The sequence below is a fragment of the Oryzias latipes genome, chromosome 24, assembly GCF_002234675.1.
Source record: "Oryzias latipes chromosome 24, ASM223467v1".
In the NCBI taxonomy this organism is placed as follows: domain Eukaryota; kingdom Metazoa; phylum Chordata; class Actinopteri; order Beloniformes; family Adrianichthyidae; genus Oryzias; species Oryzias latipes.
Genome location: NC_019882.2, coordinates 4141827 through 4166301, shown reverse-complemented (window position 1 = coordinate 4166301; position 24475 = coordinate 4141827). Strand labels below are relative to the sequence as shown.

The 24475-nt window shown below is 38.5% G+C and overlaps 1 protein-coding gene across 1 annotated transcript; it reads right to left on the bottom strand.

The window, feature by feature from the left end:
• Positions 1-5387: 5387 nt before the first annotated feature.
• On the bottom strand, positions 5388-23828 carry tshr (thyroid stimulating hormone receptor). The gene is made up of 10 exons (XM_011491484.2): positions 23447-23828; positions 16127-16198; positions 15702-15776; positions 13842-13916; positions 13521-13595; positions 13177-13254; positions 12176-12244; positions 10766-10843; positions 7780-7968; positions 5388-7593 (listed from the first exon to the last, which is right to left on the bottom strand). Exons 1-10 carry the CDS (start codon positions 23611-23613, stop codon positions 6126-6128), a joined length of 2346 nt encoding a protein of 781 aa, XP_011489786.1. The 5' UTR covers positions 23614-23828; the 3' UTR covers positions 5388-6125.
• Positions 23829-24475: the final 647 nt, after the last annotated feature.

The following is a 24475-nucleotide window of genomic DNA, read 5'->3' as shown; positions in this document are numbered from 1 at the left end:
CAGTTTTGTTTGATTTTTAGCTAAAAAAAACGGCACAATTCTAATAAAAAAAACACTGGGAACGCTTTAGACGATGATCGGAGTCCTTTAACGGCTCTTCTGCTTGATTTGTCCAGAAAGGTTTTTCGTGGTTTGAATGAATGAAAGAACCTCCACTTCTAATGCACTTTGCAGTGCCTTAACAATGAAAAAGATTAAAAGAAAATGTTAGAATTGAGAATAAAAAAAAAAAAACAGCATAAAATTACAACAGGCAATAAAAAGGTTATTCTTTAGTTGACATTTGAAATTTTATGCGCAGTTTTGATGAGATGTTAGTCTATAACTTGGGACCAGCGATGGAAAATTCACCATAACCTCAATGTTTGTGTCGTGACCTGGACACACGAGTGGTTGGTAAACCTTAAAACTCCAGAATGGCTTCGGACAAAAGCTAAACAGGTGCAAGATCACAAAGAGCTTTCTAAAGAAGAAGGAAAAGTTTAAACTAAATTCTAACATTCATAAATCATATTTTCCCCCTTCAAAAACAGATGAGTTTTCTTTGAACTCGCTGGATTTAGCGTCTTGTCTTCAGTTTCACGCTCCGGCACCTGGGTGTTCTCCCTGCCAGTCCACTAATTCCTACCCAAACTGACTCAATCCACGAGTATTTCCTTTTTGGTCATTATTAGAGAAAGGTGCGGTTCTGTCTGGAATTTAAACCAAATCGCAAACTTGCGTGACATTTTGGCCCTGGACTGTAAATGGATTTGAGACAAACTGCCCCTCTGGGTGGACGTGTCACTCCACGCCATCAAGCGGAATGTGTATGTGGCGTTTTGTGATGAGGCGGCTCCTCTTGCTGCTTTCAGGCAGCGGAGTGACGCTTGGAACAGAACCCTGGAGATGTCTAGCTAAGCTTTTGCTGCTCTTTCATTCTAGCAGCTGACTCGCAGCGACAGCCGGTCAGCAACACGGCAGAAAAAAAGATTATTGGCCTCAGAAGTTGAAAAAGCTGACACTGCTGGCTGTGGAATGCTAAAGTTACCTGCTTTCAGAAAAGGAGAAGCTCACAGAGACAAAGAGAACCTGTACTTCTTCCTCACTTCGGCCTCTGATCTCACGGCTCAAATGTGCCGTGTCCAGCAGCTAGGAGACAGATTTATTTTAAAAATGGCATGAAATTGTATTTCCTGTCCAAGTGGAGGCCTGAACAAGTCTCTTTTTCTCAAACTGTGAACTGCCAAACACCTTTCCTTAACTTTTACAATTCTCCAAAAATGAAGTCGTGCAGAAGGAAACCAAACTCACTGGAGCCGCTTCACCTGCTTTGTGCAAGCTTCTTTTTCAACTCCAAGCTGCTGCGTCGCAGATTGATTCATGCCATTTAGGAACAATTGAGGTGGGTTACAGGCTCATTTTAAAGACGTTTAGCTGAATGTAAACCTCACACCCTAAAGCCCATAGGCACATCGCTTGTATATTGTCAAAATTGACCCTTATAATCAAACACAATATAAGAGTTCCCCTCCTGTAATCTAGACATTCTGTTTATGCCCCTTGTCTAAAGGGTCAAAAATGACCCACCTTGCTAAAGCCTCAAAATAAAGCGCCTTCATTGAACTTTAAGTCTAAATTCTACTGTGCATGATGAAGCATCCTGTTCCCGAATAATTCAACGCAGTTTAATTTATTTTTCATCAAATTTTGTTACACAATACAAAAAACAAGCAGTGAACATAACAGCAAACCCGCCCCCAAACTGTTTTCTGTAATACACCCAGAGGTTTGTTTTTGCATTTATATAAGTATGAAATAATTACTTCTGAATTAATGATATTGAAAAAAATGGCTACAATCTTGAATTCTTGGACAACAGTTTGGTCTTTTGTATTTTTTAGAAAGTGTGTGGATTTATGAATTCACCGTTTGTGTGTGGCCTTTGAACTATTTCTGGTGTTTAGATAGATGCCTTTTATAATTCATGGGTCAAAATGACCCATTAGACAGGTTATGTGGTTGCAGCCCACATGTCAACAAAAACATCCCTTTTTCTAGTGATGGAGTTTAGGAAAAATCACATTTCATGAAAATAGATTAAGGCATCTTTTTGCTTACTATACATGGTAGTGGGTCACATTTTACCCATGAGGCAACACTAGGGTTAATTTAAACACATTTACACTGAATTCAGTTGTATTATAGAACATCGAAACCAAACCTAAAGTATTAGTGACAGTTAAAGGGCAACCTAATACGTAATAAATCAAAATGTGGAGTCATGGTATAGATGACTTTGACACTTTATTCATCAAGACCCAGGCTTACATCATGTAGACATTTGCTGATCTGAGGGCTTTTGTTTTTCTGATGTACTTCAGTATCTGTCCTTAAACGTCTAAATGTACTGTGACAATGGACTGCAGTCACGGTTAGAGTTCATTCTTTTGGTAATATGTCACAGAAAAATGATGGTTTGGACAGAAATCTGAATTTTATGGATCTTCTTCGATGAAAATTGAATTGTTTTGTTCCATATTTATTGACCACAGCTGGAGACGACTTGTGTTTTAATTTTTTTCTATTAAGGAAGTCCTGAAAATATTAGTAAAAAGCAAAACAGTATTTTGTGGGGATCAGTGTGCAAACTATTTTACTCCATCTGCAGCCACAGGTCACTTGGTTATTGGTTTATTTCATTTTTTATTTAGTTAATCTATAGAATGATTGTTTCTGTATTTTAGTTTTAAATGCTGCCATTTACTTATTTGTTTGTAGTTATTATCTTTTAGTATTCTTGGTATATAGACAATAACTGCAGTATATGTCACCTACATCCCAATATATTAGTGAATATTATTTTTTTTCACAATTCCATAAGTGATTCAACAAAATGAACCAAGAAAAAGAAACACATAAACAATAAACTCTTTGCTGCTTTCAAAGGATTTAAAAAGTTCATCATCTTCATAAATGATCCAGCAGCAGATGTGCTTCAGTCCTCCATGGAAAACAGTTTTGGCGGTTTGTGCTTTGGATTGGCTCATCAGGAGTGACTTATGTGCTAAAAATAAGAGATGCTACCAGAAGTATAAGAAAGGAAATGTTGCTTTTGAGCTCAATTTTCTTCATATTTGTCCTCCTTTATCAGAAAAATGCTACAAGAACATGTTAACACTTGTGCTATCTCATGGGGTCAGAATGACCCCCCCCCCCCTCCTTACATTGACATGTTATCCCTACCATGACAAATATGGATAAAGTTGGAGAGCAGTTAAGATAATAAATCATTGAAGAAAAAAGGTTTAGCGCACTGTCTAGTGGGTCTAGACGACCCCACTCCCAACATTAAAGTGCCTTGGATAGCACTAAGGGTTAAAAATGCCAAAACCACTCTTATTTTTTGTAAATCAGAGAAGGTTTTTCAAGCGGATCTACAGTTGGTTAAATCTGGGTTCTGTTACAGAAAAATGACTTAAGCCACAGCAGAAAATCTGCATCAAAATTCAAACCTTTTTCAGTTTCATTGCTGAGGAAGGGATGTGTTGACAGTGTAGCACACTTTGCTTTGCTCTGCTCGTCATTCAAGAGCTTTCAGAAGGAAAGAGGGACTTGAGTCTTGAAGAGGGTCTGACTGGCGAATGGACGCGTGAAAGGCCGACCATCAGAGGTTTGATGTTTTCAGGTTTAGGAGCTGAATGCTAGGGGCTCTCTCCTCCTCTGAGGGACAGAGGCTGGTCTAAAAGGTGCCTTGATTGACCTGAATAGTGCTTTTCATGATTTCTTTCCCCCCCTGTTAAAGTCCTGCAACTGGATCTTGTGTCGGTAAGGTGCAGCGTCAAGTTCGGCCCTGCTTATTTGCCGAACTGCTATCGTAGGGGTTTATTTGTAAGACCAGATCAGTGAGGCTTAAAAAGCCGGTCGGAGGAATGTCAAAACAAATCAAGAACAAGTCATTTTCGCTTTGCCCAGCTCTGTCTGTTAAGTCTAATCTACCTACATTTTTCTTGGAATTCTATATGTTAGCCGTGATTGAGAAAGCCTTTGAGTTTAAGCGTAAAGCAGGAATACGGCACCACCCCATGCTCATTTTACATTCCACCAGACACTCGTACAAATGTGTAGAGACTGGTTTTTATCCTCCTTGACGTGCACTTGCTGGTAGATTGTGAGTGGACGTTAAGTAGCCCTCAGTTACGCAGCCAGCCACATCATTCTCTTTACAGTCCTTTACATTTGAAGAGGCCTCGCAGAGAATTGGATAATGAGAGGAACCACTTCTCCATATGGGAATCTATGTCTCATAAAATTATTAGCGGCCTTACTTGAAGTTTAAAGTTGTTTGCATTCAGAGATTAATCTAAGTCATCCAGAGATGCTTTCTGTGTATATTTTCTCCCACAGGGAAAAAAAACTGAGCAGGAATGTGGCCAAAAATCTTCCAAGACAAATATGCCAGTAAAATGAAAAAAAAAAGAAAGGTCTGGAATGATCCCATTTTCCTGGAATCTATTTCCCCATGGGTACATGAAAAAAGTGTCACCTTGCAAATGAAATGCCAACCAGATGTTAGGCAGAGGGTGCTCTTCAAAGCATATTTAGTCTGTATCCCACAATCTGGAGCTCCGCAGCTGTCAAGAAGTCTCGGCTGTATTTACTTTCGTCTCATCCAGCAAAGGTAAAGCCATCTCCCCTATAAGCTATAATTCACCAGTTTTCATAAAAGGTCTGGGAAAATAACACAATCATGCCCAAAAAGAACATTGATGTTGCAAAAATAGGCACTGTTTTCAACTGTATGTGTTTATAATTTTCCAGTATCATTCGGAACTTAAAAGGGTCGGTGAGCAATTCTGTTTTTGGAATAATCAGAAAAAAAATGAAAATTAAATTAAATCATAATAAAAAATAAAGAAATAATATTAAAAATAAAATAACATGAAAAAATAAAAATGAAATTAATTTATTAGTAATTACAAAGGCCTTAGACCAGTCACACACACACACACCCACACACGCACACACACACACACTGAAGGAGGAGGGTTTGGGGAAGAGAAGGAGGGAGGTAGGAATGTGTGCCCTGTCTAGGCTACCCCACTTTGGTGGGACACAGCCTGGGTATATATATAGATAGATAGATAGATAGATAGATAGATAGATAGATAGATAGATAGATAGATAGATAGATAGATAGATAGATAGATAGATAGATAGATAGATAGATAGATAGATAGATAGATAGATAGATAGATAGATAGACTAATTACAAATATTTTATGTCTTATTACAGATGTGCGCAGAAAAAGAAACATTCAAGTCCACATCCCAGTTAAAAACTCTTATACATTTTCTCCTTTTAAGCACTGAGTCAAACATCAAAAGTTGGTGAAAAGATTTTTTTATTCATTTATGGGTCTCCATGCACAATTATATGTTTTCATGAGTATAGAGTCATGGTGCTTCTGTACTTACTGGAAAAGCTTCTAAAACTGAACGGCACTGAGCCAGCAGGCTGTCCGGCACAAGATCATCCAGAACTGTTTTCTCTGAGTGTTAACTGGGAATTATAGAAGGGCAGAATACCTTCACACCTTTTCTGAAACATGACAAAACTCAGATCAGGTAAGGCACAGATCAGCTTATGTAAGGAAAGTTCATATTTTAAGGAAAGACTTACTAAGGACCCTGATATGTGATGGAGACACAAAAAGAAAGCAGCTTCATTAAAGTCCTAAAGCTTCTTAAAAAATATGCCTTATGTTCCACAGAAAAGTAATCAAATCCCTTTAAAGCCAGGAGCTTACAAAGTCTCGTTAAATTCCCTTTAACGTTTAGATTTACACTGAATTACACTCATTTCATAATTCGGACCCTGGAAATAAATGCACTGCTTTACAAATGGATGTGTTTTCTCTGAAAACAAAATACAGTTCTTCCACTGTTGTGAACAGGAGTACAAGTGAGATGAAGTCAGGCTCATGTTTCAGCTGGAACCTTAAATCATTACAGCCGGAATGGTGACCGGACCTCGACTTGGATCTGAAAGCTAAATCAGATACCAAATGTTGGAGCGTACTGTTAAGTTTCTTAACAGATATATCCACAGCTCCTTAAGGCCCCTGAACTTGATTTGTTTTTTTCTACCTCACAGTGGAGTCTGGCTGACCTATGGTGTCCTTCTCCTCAGTGCTCTTCTGCTGGCTTATTGCCTTTTTGTACAAATGTTTGGAGCACTTTCTTAGGTGGATGGGTATGTCTTCATGGTCTAAGGCTCCTTGGTTCTTCACCTTGTCTCTACGGACCTGACAAGTCCCGTTGCTTCCTTTTGATGAAACTGTTTGGCCTCTAAACAGTTGTGCTCGCTGCTGACATAGGCCCACTTTACTGAAAAGGATAAATATGTCTCCCCTAAAGGCCTTTGTGAAGATGGCATAGAGAAATGGATTGGCACAGGAGTTCAGGGGATAAAAGAGGACCAATAAAATTTTGGATTTAGAGACAGTGATGAGGGGCCGATCCAGAACGGCTGACATGGCGTAAAAGGAAATGGGTGCCATACAAAGAAAGTCAGTGAAGATGAGTATTGCCATGCGTTTGGCAATGTTGGTATCCTTGGATCCAGAGTGATAGTGGGGATTACGCACCGTGCAGTAGATCTTGATATAGCAAGCACAGATTACGAAAAAAGCCATAATGTTTAGAACCAACACGGACAAGATGTAGATCTGAGCAGCTGTGGACTGGGTGTCCATTGGGAGACAGATGCTGACCTTCTGGTAGCTGCTCACCCCAACCAGCGGGAGCAAGGCCAGGAGAAGGCAAAAGATCCATCCACCTAACATCACCACCGCTGCATGGTATAGATGCAGTTTGCGATCCAGCCGCATAGCAAAAGTGATGGCATACCACCTCTCAAGAGTAATGACTGTCAGGGTGTAGATAGAAAGCTCGCTGGAGAAGACTGTAAAAAACCCTGCAAGTCCACACCCAGGACTGGTCTGCCAGTCTATGGCATGGTTGAAGTATTCAGACCTTGTGTGGAGATCTACAGATGCTATAAGCAGGAGGTAAATGCCCATACACAGATCTGCAAAGGCCAAGTGGCACATGAGGAAGCGGGAGACTGAGAGCTTGTAATGGCTGGTGAGCAGAACCAGGAGAACTACCAAGTTTCCCAGCACAGCCAGCAGACTCACAAACCACACAGACACTCGCAGGAAGCCATAACCCATGATGTCCTCACAAGGATTGAACTCATCGGGTACTGGTGCACATGCGACCTCCTCCCCTTCTTCACACACCACATAATCATAACGACTATCAAAATCATGACTGTTGTCCTCTTGGGGGTTCTTGAGGGTTTCTCCAAAACCAAGTTCATCATCAGGCTGCCCTCCGAAGTATGTGTGGTAGAGGAGGCTGCCATGGAAGTCTCCTTGCCTCCAATCTTGATGGATTTCTTGATAATCTCCATCGCTTTGCTCCTGGGCTGCAGGAGTTTCAACAACGCTGTCTGCATTAAGAGTGGGCATGCGAAGGGGCCCCACAGATCGTTTGTGATGCTGGTCGTAGAAAGCAGTTAAGTTGCAGATGATGTATTCCAGGAAGCTGAAAAACACACAGTTAACAGTAAACATGATTTAATCAGAACGAGCACCATATTGAAATTCACTTTGAAATCAAGAAATATATTAACCCAGGTCGAGAAAGAGGATTTATTGTACACACATGGATTACCCTCAACACACCCTTCCTGTGATTCTTTAGGTTAGAAAATCCTGAAGTGTTTCTCACCCTCGTTTCTTTTTGAGGTTTTTGAAACCGCAGCAGTGGCTTGGGTAAGTCAGATTGGCAACAGTGAGGTGTTTAAAGACCTTGATGGGGGGCAGCTTCTTAAGAGCCCAGGCACTGCGCACCTTCAGTTCCCGCAGAGACTCCATGCCCTTGGTGGGCAAAGACATAATCCCAGTCATTGACACATCCCTAAAAGAGAAAAACCAAAAAAATTACTTGTTACACTCCTGAATAACCTCAAATGTAAAAAGTTTGAAATAGCATCTATAAGCATTTGATAAAGATACAAGGTAACAGACAGATATCGGATCAGAAATAATGGAAGAAGCTTTCAGAACAACAGAGTAAAGCAAAGAAAATGTTCTTAGACAGCCAGAAGATACATTTGTCCAACACCCAATATGAAAAAAACACATTCTATTGTAAGTAATCTAAAATATGGTGAAGGTTCTATCATGGTAGGGGTCTACTTTTCTAAATGAATAAATGTTGATAACATATTACCATTTATAATCATTAAGATCAATCGTGACATCTGACACACAAAATAAATTTTTTGGGTCGAATGCAGCCATTTTGGTATAAAAATGTTTACTAAATAATGATAGTAATGCTTGGTTGTGGTTTTATGTAATAGCTTAGTTAGCTAAATATTACCTATTAGCAGCCCTTTATAATAATGAATATGCTGTTTGTGTTACCACAAAAGGTTCAAGTCAGGACTTTGGGTCAAACAAAACATCAGCAAGTATGAGAAAGCTAGACGTGATGAAACGGGAGGTCTCAAAGACGCAATAAACAACACCCATCATCTGTTTCCTTGCATGACCTCCACAGGTCAAGTATGTTATTTCTTGGACCATTATAACCAGGTCATGCTCAGTGGGACAAAGACAAAAAGGGACGGAGCTCTGTACCAACATCCTGTTCAAGTCCACTAGCGTTACATCCCTGCACTGGAAATTATTCCTTTCAAGGCTGGGATGTTCTCCAAGTTGTCCTTTGCTTTCTAGAAATGTCCTCATCCATCATAAATCTCCGTTATTGGATAATTGGATAAAATAGCAAAACACAAGTCAGACTGTTTTCATATTTGCTAACAGCTGGTCCTTTTTTTAGTCCCATTTGCTTTTCTCACTTCCTTGTCCTCAGTATACTTTTCCTCTCATGGGAGTCTTTGTGCAAAGCAGCACAGACCCTGCAAGTGTCTGATTTTGTCATTTCCAGATGTCTAGCTCATGACCTCATTAAAGTGGCCTCACTTAAAACACTTGAACAGAGGGAGAAGTCGTGTTGAGATGGTACCCAGAAAATGGATTAAAGCCATGGCAGCAACCACGTTTCCATGCTAGAACATCCTGGCATCATCATGACTTCTAACACGAAGAAGGACCCAAAAAGACACTGAAAAGTCTGAGGGTCGTCAGCCATGTTTTCATATGATGTGTCAGGTTTCATGCTCACAGCAATACAGCTGTGGGGAGATGATCTGTACTTTATCCGGTCTTGCAGACATGTTTCATCTAGTTTTGAATGAGGACATTGCTGAAATGTACTGTAACTTAACACAGCGTGAAAGCAGGCCAATAAGGTTTAACGTATATGATATGTCCCTTTATAGTTAGTTTTATGACTGAAAAATTCAACTGTCAGACATAAGTCACCTTAAATAAAAATACTCTTGTCTATGCAATAAATCATAGAATGTTTAAGGTGCAAGTTCATCAAAAGGTTTCACACAAATGTTGACCACATCCATACATTACAAAGACTCAGCTTCAGCATTTCTGACCATTTAGAATGGTAATAATTATTATAGAGGGGCAGACTCATGTAACCAAAAGGGTACAGTACCACTGCCTGGCAGCCTAAGGCCCCAGGTGCAACCCAGGCCAACACTTGCCCTCAAACGTCTGATGAAATGTCTTATAAGAAAGGAGGGTAGAGTTTGGAGCCCCCCACCCCCTTAAACCATAAAGCACCAGGCCTCTCAACTGACAAAAATTACTGACATCCTAGGCCCAACAGCTCCAATCCACATGCTGAGAAAGGTGGTAGGTGACACCCCCACCCCAGGAACAAACCAGAGACCCCTCCTGAGCACCAAAATCTCCATGGGAGCTAAGACTGGTCTGAGGCGGCTAATGGACCAGAGCCAGCCATGTGAGTCCTAGTGGGGAGTCCAGCGTGGACTCTTAAGCCTTGTTTCCACTGAGTGGTACAGTCCAGTCCAGTCCGGTATTTTGAGCGTTTCCATTATAAAATTGACCCATTATGCCCGATCGAATTGTACCATTTTTGAGCCCATCGTGAGTTGTACTGTAGGTCCATAGAGAGATGGAACAAACAGGTTAGGGTGGTGCTAATGTCATCACACGATGAAACCTGTTGATTGGCTGAATGTCATTAGGACAAAAGAAGCCAAGAAAGTGCCGAGAAAGCAGCTGTTTCTCTTAAACAACATCAAATGCTTTGTATATATGAAATACCAAAAGCCAAATGGAAATGGCAAATTGTTGTTAGCACCACACCTGCATGCACCGTGACGGTCCAACTTTGAGTGGGAGCGCTCACCTGAATTGCCTGGACCATTCTAGACTGGACTGGGCCATACCGCTCAGTGGAAACGAGGCTAAAGCTATCAGTCACACCAGCACACACCACCAAGGGGACTGCCAGACGTACACCACCCCTCCAGAACTTGCAGAACCAACAGCCAGCATCCAGAGGACCTGCAGGCTGAGGGGGGCAGCCCTTTCTCGACCCCAGAAAAATGTCTTTGGAAATATATTACCTACGTTTGCCTAATGGAAAGTCTACCCCTGCTTATGAGTATAATAAGATACATCTTTGTTTATTCCACATTGATGAGATGTACTTTTCATAGTTATGCATACTTAAAAGACAAATTCTCTCTTTTACAACATGTAAAATATTAAAAATGTAGCCGTTACCATTTTCTCTTTTGAAAATCTGGTATACTTACAGAAGCATTGGGCCGCTGATGGTTCCAACAAAAGCTCTGTCATCTATGTTTGTCAAAAACGTGTTCCTGTGGAGGTCACTACGGACATGAAAGCATAAGTTACATCCTGCACATTTCAGCAAAGGTCTCTCGTATGTTGTCTCTATGTGAAACATGATTAAAAAAGTCATGTTGTAAGTGTTGTTGTGAAGATGTGCTCCTTAAACACACTGCACCTTCCTACACATCTCCCCAAATGAGATCATGATAATAGACGTGTGAGGAGTTTGTTTGTCTTGGTCAGCCTGCGCTGGATCAGCTCGCCTCTCAGAAGAGGTCTGGCTCCAACACAAACACACTCGCTAGTGACAGACCAACGCTTTAATTGGACTTTTGCACAGAGCTTGGCTGAGAGTAGGTGTTGCAAAAGAAATGAGGGGTCCTAAATTAATATCATTAATATCTCATATCCTGACTATGCAAATTTCTAGACCAAAGGGCAAAAAAGAAAGATAGTAAAACCGAAGAATACTGTGGGAGTGTAAATGAGACTGATGAATGGAGAAGCATGCATATGTGGAGCCGAGAAACTGAAGGTAATTCTAAGAGACTTGGCTGACTTTATAAAAGGTGTTAGAATTATTTGTCTTTAATAACCCCACTTGCTAATCAAGAAATTATTAAGTACATATTGACAAATTTATTAAGAACCATCCATTTCTTCTGCTGGAAAAGAGCCTCAGTAATAGAAAAAAAGCTAAAGAAATCAAGTTTTTCATAAAGTTTAACGAAAACAACTCTGCTTATCTTCACTTGTATTTTCATGCTAAACCCAAAGCCAAAGCCAGCTCTGCTTCATTTTAGCCCAAAAGTCACAAACAGCTGAAAAATCTCCTCTGAACAGTTTTAAAAACAGATTAAGGGAGATATGACCTGATGATATGTTTGAATTTAAAACAAAATCTGAGTTCTGGCCGTCATTTAGAGCTGATTCCAACAACAATCGAAATGAAGGTGCATGTGCACTTTAAAAACCGACTCCAGTCATCTTTTGATCTTTTTTTAAAGCGTTCCCAGTGGTCCTTTAATTATTATTACCGTAATTTTTAAATATTAATTATAAACCTGCCTCCAGAGAGGACTTACTGAAAGCTCAGAGCAGGCAGCTTATGGCCATTCCAGTGTATGTTCTACTTCACAAAGAAGCTCTTCTTCAAAAGGCTTTTTCTTGTCTGCCCCTGATTCATTTGAACAAAAAAATACTCAGAAATACAATTTTAAGCTTAATATCCTTTAGATATGTCCATCTTCATGAGAAATATGCCAAAAGAACATGTCAACAATACCAAAAACATGTTTATCAGAGTGGGTCTTAACAAAAAGTACATCAGTTTTATTACGTAAAACAAAACAAATTGAACAAATACATACACTTGATCCAGCTTTGTACCATTAAAAGCATGATGATGTACCTCTCTGAAGCCATTTCCATACAGCATTCTGGAATGAAACGGAATAGAAGAATGGAACAGACTATATTGTCATTGTGACATGCACAAAGACATTTTAGTGTCATTTCAGTCACACAATCAGAAAAAAGTAAACTACATAACATGTTATAATAATAGAAAGTTTAAAAAAACTTAGAAAAAATGCTACCAACATACTAGTTCGTTGCACAAATAGTCTAATTATTGCACATCTTGTCCACTTATTGCACAAGTCCACAACAAACAACAATTTAATTCAATAAAATCAAGAAACAGCATGCAAAAAAAAATGTTTTGGTTTTTATTACTGTTTAAATGTGTTCTTAAATGTTAACACAAACTGTAGTTTACAGATGATCTTTTTACCTTTACAGCAACAATTCTGTGTTTTTTGCGTGCTTATTACCCCAAAAACTAGGATGAGGGGTTTTTACAACACACTGTCCTTAGCAGATAAGGAAGGTTGCTGTTTGTACTGAAAACATGCCCAAAAGGTTCATTATACGACACCCCTAATGAACTTTTCAACTTTGTTTCTCTGCTTATGAGTTGTAACCTTCCACTTGTATTCTCAATAGAAGGAGCACTGAGAGCAGCAGTCCTTCGAGAGAAAAAGGGTGATGGGAGTCTTTTCTTGTTCACAAGAAGCTTTGCTTGTTGGTGTGGTCTCTTACTGTGTTTTTATTTATTGTCTTGATGAATTTATCTGACACAATTGACCTTACTAAGACAATAAATAGAAATAGGGAAAATAAAATGATCTAATAAGTCTAGTGTTTCTCTGCTACAGAGACAGATCCAAGCCAGACCTTTGAACTTTTATACCAACCCGATATTTGACTCCCAAACTTACTCACAAGCACCATTGTGTGTGAGATTGGTTGTTATTCAAGTCTTTCTTCCCATGTAGACATGTGTATTCTGTTGTTCAGATTAACTCACACTGTCAGCATTTCACTTGTGACGCCGCGAAATGAGTTTGCTGGGATCTCAGTGATGTGAGGATGATCAACAATTTCCCTGCAAAGAAAGAAATCCGAAAAGCAGCAGTTTTTTGTTTTTGGTACAAAAATGTAGAAGCAGGCATGAGCAGAATGACACAAAATGAAACGGGTCTAATGGTAGAATTTAGCAAAAATTATCTCTAAAATGTAAATGACAGTTTATAAAAATATACAAACTGATATTGGCAGTATGTTTTTGAACACTTCTGTTTGATCGTAGACCAAAACGGTTCAAAATGATTTGGCTTCTTTAAAAAAACAGTTGTAACAAACCCAACTTACAGTATAAAGTTCATGTAGTTTGAATGGATGTTGCTCAGGGAAGGAAACAGGGTTAGGCCTGTGTTGAAAATCCCTCTAAACAATAAAAAAACATGTTAAAAATATAAAAGCAGAGAACTTTTGTTCTTTTTGGTCAAAGTTTTGCCAATTTATTAAGAATAAAACTAGACAAACAAACTGTTGTGATATTTAAAAGGCCTCACAATTTCCTTGATGCTTCTTAACGTTAGAAAGCTTTTATATCTGTATGTTTTACATCACTTTATATGAATATTTGTTGAAAGAGATTTAATTAACCAAACTTTTCACAGGAATACTTACAAATACTTGAGATTTGCGAGCGACTTAAAGGCTTCTGGGTCAAGATACTTCAGATTCTTTGTGTTCCGAATCTCTCTGAAAGAACAAGCACAAGGAGGTGTCAGGCACTGAAACTTATTTGACCTATTAAAGCCCAACATGAGCCTGTCTTAAGGAATGTTTGTTAAGAAAAGCACAGTGGAGAACCTTCAAACTGGATGAGAGAAGAAAGGAAATTTAAAGAAACATGGGAAGCATCTGAACAGTGGAAACCAGAACAAAAGACATATGTTGAAAGAAGTTACTGTTCTTTTAGTTTAATAAGGTGCACGTGAAGACTCTGCAGAAGTCTCTTTTTTTCTAGTTGTTGCATTGTTTTAACAATGAATTAGTTTTCATATTGATTTTTATTACATTTTTCAGTACAATCTTATTGAAAAGTATAAAGATCAAACAAAACTGTGTGAAATGAAAGTTTTATCCAAGTTCAAATTAACTGAATACCATGATGTTCTGTCCAAATTCTGGACCCTCTAAAGTACAGTCTGCTCCAAGAACATCCGTGAGCATAAATGTCAAACAGAACCAAATTTTCTTTCTAAAGCTGCACAGAATTACAAGATCGGTTGAACTTCAAAGAGTGCATCTGCTGTTGGATCTGCTAAATGGGAAAAAAGGAGACAGTTGCATTGGAGGGTCATCAAATTTTGTGCAGATACAGTCACGACATTGTGATGTAGTCATATACTTCCAATGCATAGCATGGACAGTGCAGGAAGGCAATTTAGCTTCTATTATGAAAGAAAACAAAGTATTTCACAATGTTTGCTGTTATAAAGCCACATATAGCATTGAAGAAGTATATTAAAAAAATTTTTTTAAAACTGTCTACACAACCATTGACTGTATATGAGCACTGAACCGAGTGAGTGTGACGTTCCCCATGAAAAATGGCTGACATAAACCTCCAACAAAATAAAGCCATAAAAATTAAGCTCCAATAACAAATACTGTCCGACTTAAGCAAACGGTGATTCAGGTCTGAAAAGAAGGAAACCTTAAAGAAACTCTATTGTCTTGTTTATTCTGCCAAACCACACCAGCGAGTGGGAAATATGCCCTGGAGATCCAAAGTACAACCACAGAACGTAACCCTCAGTTCAAACGGGTAACTTTGAGATCTGGAATTTGGCAGCTTCAACGGAAGTGAAAGGAGAATAAAGAAACACTTTAAAGCCAATTAAAACTTTAAGTCAGACAAGATCTAATTTATAGCTCCACTTTAAAACTGCCCAGACCATCAATACCATCAATACATATCTGTACATGATGAGTTGCAGAGGGCTGCAAGTTGGAACAAATCCTTTACATAGACAAGGTGTCTTGCAGGAATATATGAAGTGCTGCAAGGTTTTCTGCTGGTCCAGCAGGAGGCTCAGCCATAAATCTCCAAACCTTAATTAAGAAGTAAGTCCACCATGCTAGACATTTCCCCCTGAGCTGCTCTAACAAGAGCTGGGCAGGAAAAAAAAACAAGAAAGAGAGGACAAACTGTCTCCTCCTTCCCTTTTCTAACATGCTTATGAGAGCTAATGCGGTTCGATGGGGAACATTGTATTGAACAGATTCTTATCAAATCAGCTTTTAGGGATCCCGAAAGACCTATCTTTCTCAGCCCCATAAATTGGTGAAACGGCTCTGCGGCACCTTGATGAAACGCAGGAGGGAGGACGAAATAAGCTCCTAATGTGTTTCTCTCCTGCCTCCATTTGCTGCTGGCGAGCTACAAAATTAAGCGTTTTTTCCTCTCTGGAGAGCAAATAGAACGGCTTAATCAATAGAGATCAATGAGGAGTGTGCCCTTTTCCTTTAGTTACTCACATGTGGGTGATTTTCCTCAGGTTGTAAAAGGCGTGCTTGTCCAGCCTCTGTAGCACCACATCCACTGATAGATATCTGAAAGAGATAAATACTTTATAACGAAAATCTACAGGACAAAATGTCCCACTTATGAAATATCAATGCAATTTTCTGAGAAATGGAAGTTCTACACTCATGGCTGGTTCTAAAAACAAGTTTAAAGCTTACAATTCATACAAAATCATGTCTACAGCCTGGTTTGTAGACACTTTTCATAGTCATGGAAAATTAGCGGACCAGTCCATTTATGCTAAATGCTCATATGTGATTTAAAAAAATGACACATTATTTAGTTTACAATGTATTCACCAATACTGTCACCAGGCCATAAACATGCTAAACGTCTAAAAACAGCAGAAACTTCACTCAAAAAAACGTTCACTCACATCCTTGTGATGTTGACCATGCTGGAAAATGCATTTGTGGGAATGGATGGTAGGCGTGTCTCAAAAAGCCACCTGGTTAAAAACACAAGAAGAGATTTCAGTTGCTCCAAGATTTGATTTTAGAAACGTCTTGTGCGCAAAATGAGCACATCACTACATTTATACATATTCTTTGGTACTGGCATGACTGTGTGATTGTCATATGGGGTGCATGTCTGAGTTTTTCCGTTCTGCATAGCAGACAAAAAATAAAATAAGATACAAACAAATACGGTGTTAGTGATTTTGAAACACTGCTAGTTATATAATTTATTAGATAAAGTTAATTTTGTACTAGGTATCGGAACAGAAAAACTGTCCACAGTGGTCTTTGTTAGTTTAGCATAATCTACCAAATTTCCAATATTTATTTTGAATCATGAGCTTAAAGTGCTGATAAAATTGTTGCTGAAAAGTAAACAGACTATTTTGATTTTTATAAAGCTTTTGATAAATCTTACACTGAAACCTGCCCCTACTGGTTGTTTAAGGAACTGCACTTTGATTTGAATAACTTCTTCAGCTAAAATGAACTGATCAGTTTTCTTCACAATGATTATTATGGGGTGTTTATTTAAAGCAGGCAATTAGCCCTTTTTGATTTTTGCCCCAAAACGTACAATTCTGTCAGAGGTGAATAAAAAAAACATGTTTGAAAAAAAAAGACTCTTAGCAAAAAAAAAGAAAAACTGGTCTCATAATATTTTATATTGGTAAGTAAATCCACATTAAATAGCAGAAGCTTCAAATTAAGCTTAGAGGCGTTTTTCTGTGTTCACTTCAAAGTTTAAAGAGACTCTGACGTGCTGCTGAATTTTGTTGTTTTAACCTTGAAGATCCTTAAAGGCTCAGCCTGTCAAAGTCTTCTCTACGACAAGTTAAAACAACGTTATGGAACCAAAGAAATTACAGATACGTCCCGTGGAGATTTAGATGCAGTGGGTTTCAGATTTAAAGCCAAAGACCTAAAACATTGGCGGCACGTATCCTTGTGTTTGTCTTCCAGATCAGAAAAGCAATGCTAGTTCAGAGTCTATTTTATCCAGGAAAAGCCCATTTAAACCAAAAGAAATCTGAAATGTGTCTTTGCTTTATGTAGAGAACAATTGAATCCCACTCACACGGGTGGTTTGGCGGTCAGAAAACAGCGGAGCACAGGAATCCGTACACACTTTGACAAACTCAAACAAACACATGGACAAAAAACAGATCCTGATACCAAACACCCTCGTTAGACCGTCAGGTATTTTTCTGCGGAAAAGAAAACCGATCAGCCCATCAAGAAGGTTACAAAGGGGAAAAGGCATCAACTTGCCATTTCTCATTCAAATCACAGAGAAGATAAATAGGCTTGGAATTGAATTTGAAGAGGATGGAGGCTTTGGATTGGTGTCAGGATTGACAAAAAAGCATTTTTAGATGAGTCTGAAGGAGAAACTCTGCTCCATAGCTGAGCTCATAGTTCAGGTAAAACCCTAATTAAAAATGTTGAAATCCCTGCAGTTTCCACTGCATGTGTGATCCTTTGGTTGAGAAATGATATTTCCAACAAGCAAAGCTACAATTTAGAATTATTCTTTTATACACAGTCCCAGACCTCATGTGTTACCACTCAGGAAGCAGCATTAGGATTTCAGTCTGTTTTCTTAGAGGTTAAGCGACACCAACAATAATGAGCTTTCACTTGTTTAAAGTCCAACCCAAGATGTCTGCGGTTTCTGAAAGGATGGGACCATGGTGTTCTCCCCTCTTTACCTTGAAGTCTTTTTTCTGTCTTAATTATTCTCAAATGGAGCTCTTTGGGTGTTTAAGAAATGTGCTGCAGAAAGTAAATATTTTATTTAAATGCACCGCCCAGACGCAGGAGGGTGTCACGCTACCCAGGCGTTTTAGCATGTCTGCACCTCTCTGACGCTCACCTGCAGAACCCATGCACTCAAAAGGCTCCACGCCATCCACATGTGCAGGCGTCTGCTTTGCATTCACATTTTGTTTTCTGAAAAGAACGTTTCCGCATATTCTTTGCAAAGAAAACACTTTAACTAAACTCTTATGTTGATGAAATGAGGAACATTTCAAAGATCCCGTCAGTCCTGGGATTCTTGGGAGGCAATGATAAAGAGGGCTTCTTATTTGCTTTAAAGACCCACTCCGATGAAAATGGTGTACTTGGAGTTTTTAACGTGTTCTTATGGCATTTTTCTTATGAAGGAAGATATTTATACAGACAATTAAACTCAAGATTATGCTTCTGAGAATTTATTTATCCCTTGTGCTATCCTAGGCACTTTAACGTTGGGAGTTGGGTCATCTAGACCCACTAGACAGTGCTCTGAACCTTTTTTCTTCAATGATTTGTGATCTTCACTGGTGTCCATGGATTACATGAAATCTTTCCACCTTTATCCACCTTTGTCATGGTAGGGAGAACTCGTCAATGTAAGGGTGGGGTCATCTAAGATAGCACAAGGGTTTCTCAAGTCGCTTTGAATTAGGAGAAGACAAAAAAATGCTCAAAACTGTACAACTGGCAAGCTCCAATATTGCTCGCCATTTTTGTTGCAGCAGTAACGATAGGTGTGAGGGGCTGTAGGCTAGTGAGAGATACAAACAGAGAGCTTTCAGCAACGGTCGGGGAAGGGGGAGCAGAGTTGTGCCACAACTCAGAGGCAAATTTCAAATAAACTCCTGCTGCTTTTCTTTTTTTTTTTTTTTTTTTTTTTTTCTAAAAACAGCAAAATAATAATGAAAAGTCCACTGGTAACACTTTGAAATGAGATCAAAATATGATCTTTAAGAAGTTAGATGAAATTATAGAAGCAGAAATGCTATAAATGCTTAGTTTCCAACTGATAAAAGGCACTGTTTTCATGCATTAAGTCAAGGTTAACTTTGCTTTCACAATGTCTCAAACTGAGCTGTTTGGTCCGTACCAGATAAGATTTTACATCAGGGAAATCAGAAGCAAGCTCTGGTCTGGACGTAGCTTCTGGTCTGGTCCAGATCAGAGTTTGCTTCTGATTTTCCTTTGGGCTGGTGGAAAAACCTCATCTGAACTCTCGTATGGACCAAATCAAAAACACTCTGGTCTACCAAAGTTTGAATACTCTAAAGTTCATTATTTTATGTCAGTCATTGCAATAAAGGGAAATTGTATATCATATGGAACCAGATTGAATAGGTTGAAATATTTTTCACCTTCAGATTTTGTAATTTGGCTGATTATAATCTATTAATTATGAAAACCTAAATTTAGCTTCTCAGAACTTTAGATTACCATATTAGTACAATCATAAAATAATGTTTTCAGTACAAAAGTCAGACTTCCGAAAACTAATTTCTATGCACTCAATGCTTGGTTAGACCTCCTTTTGCATGAATTACTGCATTCATGCACCATGGAAAGAAACAGATCAGCCAGCGTCACTATAGGTCTTTTAAAAGACCAGGTTGCTTTGACAGTTGCCTTTGTGTTTGTGTACTTTCATCTGAAAAGAAGAGTTTGGACCATCGGGCAACAGTCCTGTTCTTTTTCTCCTAAACCCACGTCAGACCCTCCTTACAGATTCTGGAGTGGTTTAACGCGAAAAGTGTGAGACCTGCAGCCCATGTTTAGCTTTCGTCTTTGTGGTGACTTTTGATGCACCAAATCCAGACTCTGTCAACTCCTTGAGATGTTGCCCCAAACTCTGAAATAGATTTTTCTTGGCAATCAGAGCCACAACAAGCCTGTGCAGCAATGGCCGTGTCCTTCATGTGAAGGGTGTTGATGACACGTCTTCTGGACATCTGTCAGCCCAGCCCGGTCAAGATTGAGGGAGCGTTTAATATCTGAAGACCCGAGCTAATCTTTGAGCTGACCCTCTACACATGTAAACAAGCTCCAGTTAAGGAGAATTGACTACTGTGGGAATATAACCCAGACTGTGGTGTTTACATATGTGGACACCAGCTCTTAAGAGGTTGAAGTTACAGAAAAGCCTTAAGTAAATGAGCTGTTAGGATGTCAGCTTTGAATTCTTTCAATATATCCTAATTTCCTATGGCACAATATGTCATGTAAGCCGTAAAAAGTAAAATGAAAAAGAAATAAAAGGTTGGAATGTTTAATCTTTTTGTTATTATTCAACATAAGATTTGAGTTTCTGTTCTTTCAAATGACTAACAAAAATGTTGTTGTTGTTCACCTTTTTGGCATTTCCCTTTCAGGGGTCGCCGCGGCGAATCAGCTTCATACAGGTGGTTTTGGCAGAGCATTTTTTCTGCCACACCTTCCTAACACAACCCTGTATTTTTACGAAAAGCTTGAACTTTTTCACAACATTTTCTTTGTTTTCAGATGCACCTGTATATTCTGGTTTACTTGCTAGATTTTTAAGAAGTTTCTTAGTAGAATAAAAATAAAGACACTGTAAAAGTGACAATAGACGACAATATGGTCAGAGTAATAAACTTGCACTTTTCCTGCTTCTTTTTTTTGTTATAGTCAGTGTACTTTTGGGAAAATCAGCTTCAGGAAACGCATCGTGTCTGAATGGTATTCTCCAGGTCAATGTCTGTATAGATCGAGAGAAGATGAAGCCTGCCGCATTTGGACATTCTATCTAACCACATATGCAGAAAAAAGTTTGTAACCAGATTGTTAATAAGCGTTCCCAGTGCTCTTATAATTAGGATTTTGCCATTTTAATCCCAAACCAAACCACCTGTGTTGTTTTCTAGGACATCGTTTCTGTAGAGCTGCAGGTGTTCATTAGAAATTCACCTCTGAGCTGTTGGCGGGGACTGTTAGAAACTGCTTGTGACCCACTTCTACAATACATCACATCTACAAGCTTTTTCAAAAAGCCTTTTGTCAGCCCCTTATTAACAATCTCAAATATATCCTCAGAAATGTAATGTTAAGCTTAGTTTTCTTTATATATGTCCTCCATTATAAAAAAAACACTACAAAAACATGGTAAAAACAGCAAGAAAACACCATTTTCAGCAGAGTCTTTAAACAAGACTCAAACATGAAAGTATGGCTGTAGTTCTTTGGTGAAAGCAAATCAAACCAAACAAGATGTAAAACTTTATTGCCCCAGATATGGATTATTCTACCACACCCACTTAAAAAAAATCTTGTTGCTTAAATTTTGGAACAAATTTTGTCAAAAGTTTGCAACAAAAACTAAAGATCCTATGCTTAGAATGAAATGGAATTCATGTCTTAACAAAGATAATTAACTTAGAATTGATTAGCATTTGTAATGTTAATCAAATATCTTCAATTTAAGATTTAAAAATCCATCAGGAAATATTATATTAACATCTAAATAAAATCAACAACTAAATGCCAAATGTTACCACTTTTTCTAACTGGAAAAAACACAACTAACAGAACAGAACCGACACACTAGAACCCACAGCTGAACCTCTCAGGTCTCAGTGGGACGGACTCCATCTGGGGTCGTTCCTTCTTCAGAACGAACACAATAAAACCAAGCTCCGTCTGCCGCTCAAATGACTTTCTATTTTGGGTTTGTTTGACAGATATTTTTATCAGAAAAGTTGACATTGCCCCGTGGTATGCTTTCATGAGTTTCATCCTCCTGAAGGGTTCTGGGTAAACGTTGGGCAGGAATGTGAGGAAATTACAGTGGACTCTCTGGGCATGTGGACCTATGAATTGAAGCAGTGATCGGGAGATAATCTCATGTGATGGGTGCTGTTGGAGGCAACACGAAGTGTTGTTTAGAAATTAAGTCTGAAGGAATGTTCCAGAAAAGAAAAGTGAAGGGCTGGAGTTGTCCCAGCACAAGATCTTTCCTCTTGGGAGAGCTAAGATCACTCAGATTCCAGGAGAGATTTCTGGGAAAGACAACAGGCGGAATTTACTAAAATAGGATCCATTTAGTCAAATTTGTTATTTTATTATTGTCTCTCTGATGTAATTCAGTCTCAGAAGAAGAAGAAAAAAACGAAAAAAAAGAGTAAGGTTGAGCTAATGACGAATTAAATCAAAGATACAAAGATAAATATTACAGTATCCATTAGCAGTATTATAACCTGAAAATACAGTACTATGTGTGGCATATTTACGTGGCAGGCTTTAAATTCGCTTTATAAAAGCCTGATGTTTTCTATTTCAAGAGAGTTTGGATTTCCATCCCTCAAGACCTTTGTCCTTTTACATTCTCTGTTGCATAACATTCAATAAAAAAAGATATTCAATTATGGGAGATGACCATAACTGATTACATTTTATTCCTTCTTAACCTTATTATAAAACATTATTATTTTATCTTTGATAACCCAAAAGTCAAGAGTTGACTTTGGTACAGTCTCTAGTGGTACTGCAAATGGTTTTTATATGTTTCTAATTTTATCCAGGAGGATTAAAAGTTTGTGTTTTCACCCACTGCTGTGTTAAGAATAGCTCACAGTTTTCATCTTTAACTTATAAAAGGAATGTATTGAGAAATGATATTTCCAACAAGCAAAGCTACAATTTAGAATGTATAAATCTGTTGAGTCTTATTTTGCATGTTTTAAATGAAAAGAAATGAGGCTATGGACAGATGTTCACCTGAAATTCCATTTGACATGCAGTTTGCAATGAACAATTCAACATGCAATTCAGGCTTGCAATATGCAAATGCATGGAATTCGATATGAAAAATTACAATTTATCTCAAATAAAACGTTAAACAACAGCCAAATCAATTGCATTTTAAATTGTCATAGTTTCAATTTTTCATACTGAATTCCAAATTGCAAAATGCGTTCTTATTTGCATTATCAAATTGCAAATTGAATTTTCGATTAAGAATTGCATATCACTTGGTGAAAACGTCCATATAAGGCATTTATATGGCAATCCAAACATGATGACCATTTAATAAAGTTACAGTCTTTATTATTCCAAAAACGTTTTTTTTTCTTTTGTTGCAGCAGAATAGCTGCTCATACTTGCAGAGTAATTATATTGCAGTATTGCTTTTTTTAAAATATTTTCTTATGGAAAAATACAGATTTAGGTTTGCTTCACAATTAACATTTCCAAAACAAAGGGGATGATTACACAAATGTCATATTCTCACAGAATTCTAACATCTGTACTTTTTCCAAAGATAAAATAGAAAAGTTGTCTTTTCTGTCTCAAACTCCGACAGCCATGGATGCTTCTGAGCACACAATTGAATCCTAATGTTTTCTAGAAGTTAAAAGAACGTGTCGTTCACGGCGCTTGGGAAGCAGCTGAATCTCTTTGGCAGATGCGTTTTTACGCATACTTACAGCGTCTCGGTGCTCGCTGGAAACCTCGGGAGAACATCAATGTCAAAGCAGGAGATGGTGAGGCTTCTCCACTCAGAGCACTCGCAGACGGCGGGGCAGGCGTCAGCCCCCGACGCGGTGCTGCAGGCTGGGAGCGTGACGAGCGCCAGCAGCGCAATCGCCTGCATGTCTGCGCAGCTGGCAGGCAATGCTTTCTGCGCACCGCCGACAACAACAGCAACCAGAAACTTTCAGCCTGAGGAGATGAGGGATCTGCAGACGTAGAGGTTCCACCTTTCTGGTGCTAATGCTGAGGTAAAACAGTGGAGCTGTGGAGAGCAGATCTTTGCGCCTTGCAGGGTCCAGAGGCTGAAGGTGGAGATGCTCCACGGTGGGTTTGGAGGTGGTTTCCAACTTGAGGGGAGGTTGGGATTTTGAAGGTTCTCACCCCCTCCTCCTTGCTGGAGCGGATTTAGATGTTCCTCTTGATTGTGTTAAAGCGTATTTTCACAACAAATTGTTACGGCACTTTTCCCCAAATAATCTGGGAATATTCTTATTCTAACAATGTTATGTGGACAGAAGTTAACTGACAGTTCGTTAGTTATGATAAAAAAAATAAAAGTGCTGGCCCTCAGTATATCCAGCCGGAAGATGGATTATTTTAGACCCACATCACTTCTACCAGTTATTTTAGATCTTTAAAAGTATAAATTATCTTTAAGAGTATAAATTAGCCTCAAACATAATGAATGCAGACTTTGGTTTCCGAATTACCATTGAAAGCCTTGATATCCACATAAAAGAAAGGAAAACATTCATAAATGGAATAAATAAGGAAACCAATTGAAATTATTGCTCAAAGACAATTAAAGTTAGGTACAATTTTTCATTAGATATAATAAATTAATATTTATTGACAACTTAAGTAACTTTAAAATGATTAAAATCACTTTAAATTGCTTAAATTACCAAGTCATACACGCCAAGCACCTTCTGAGCAAGTATATGCTTAAATTTATTAATTTATTAAACGTCTGAGTAATTTAT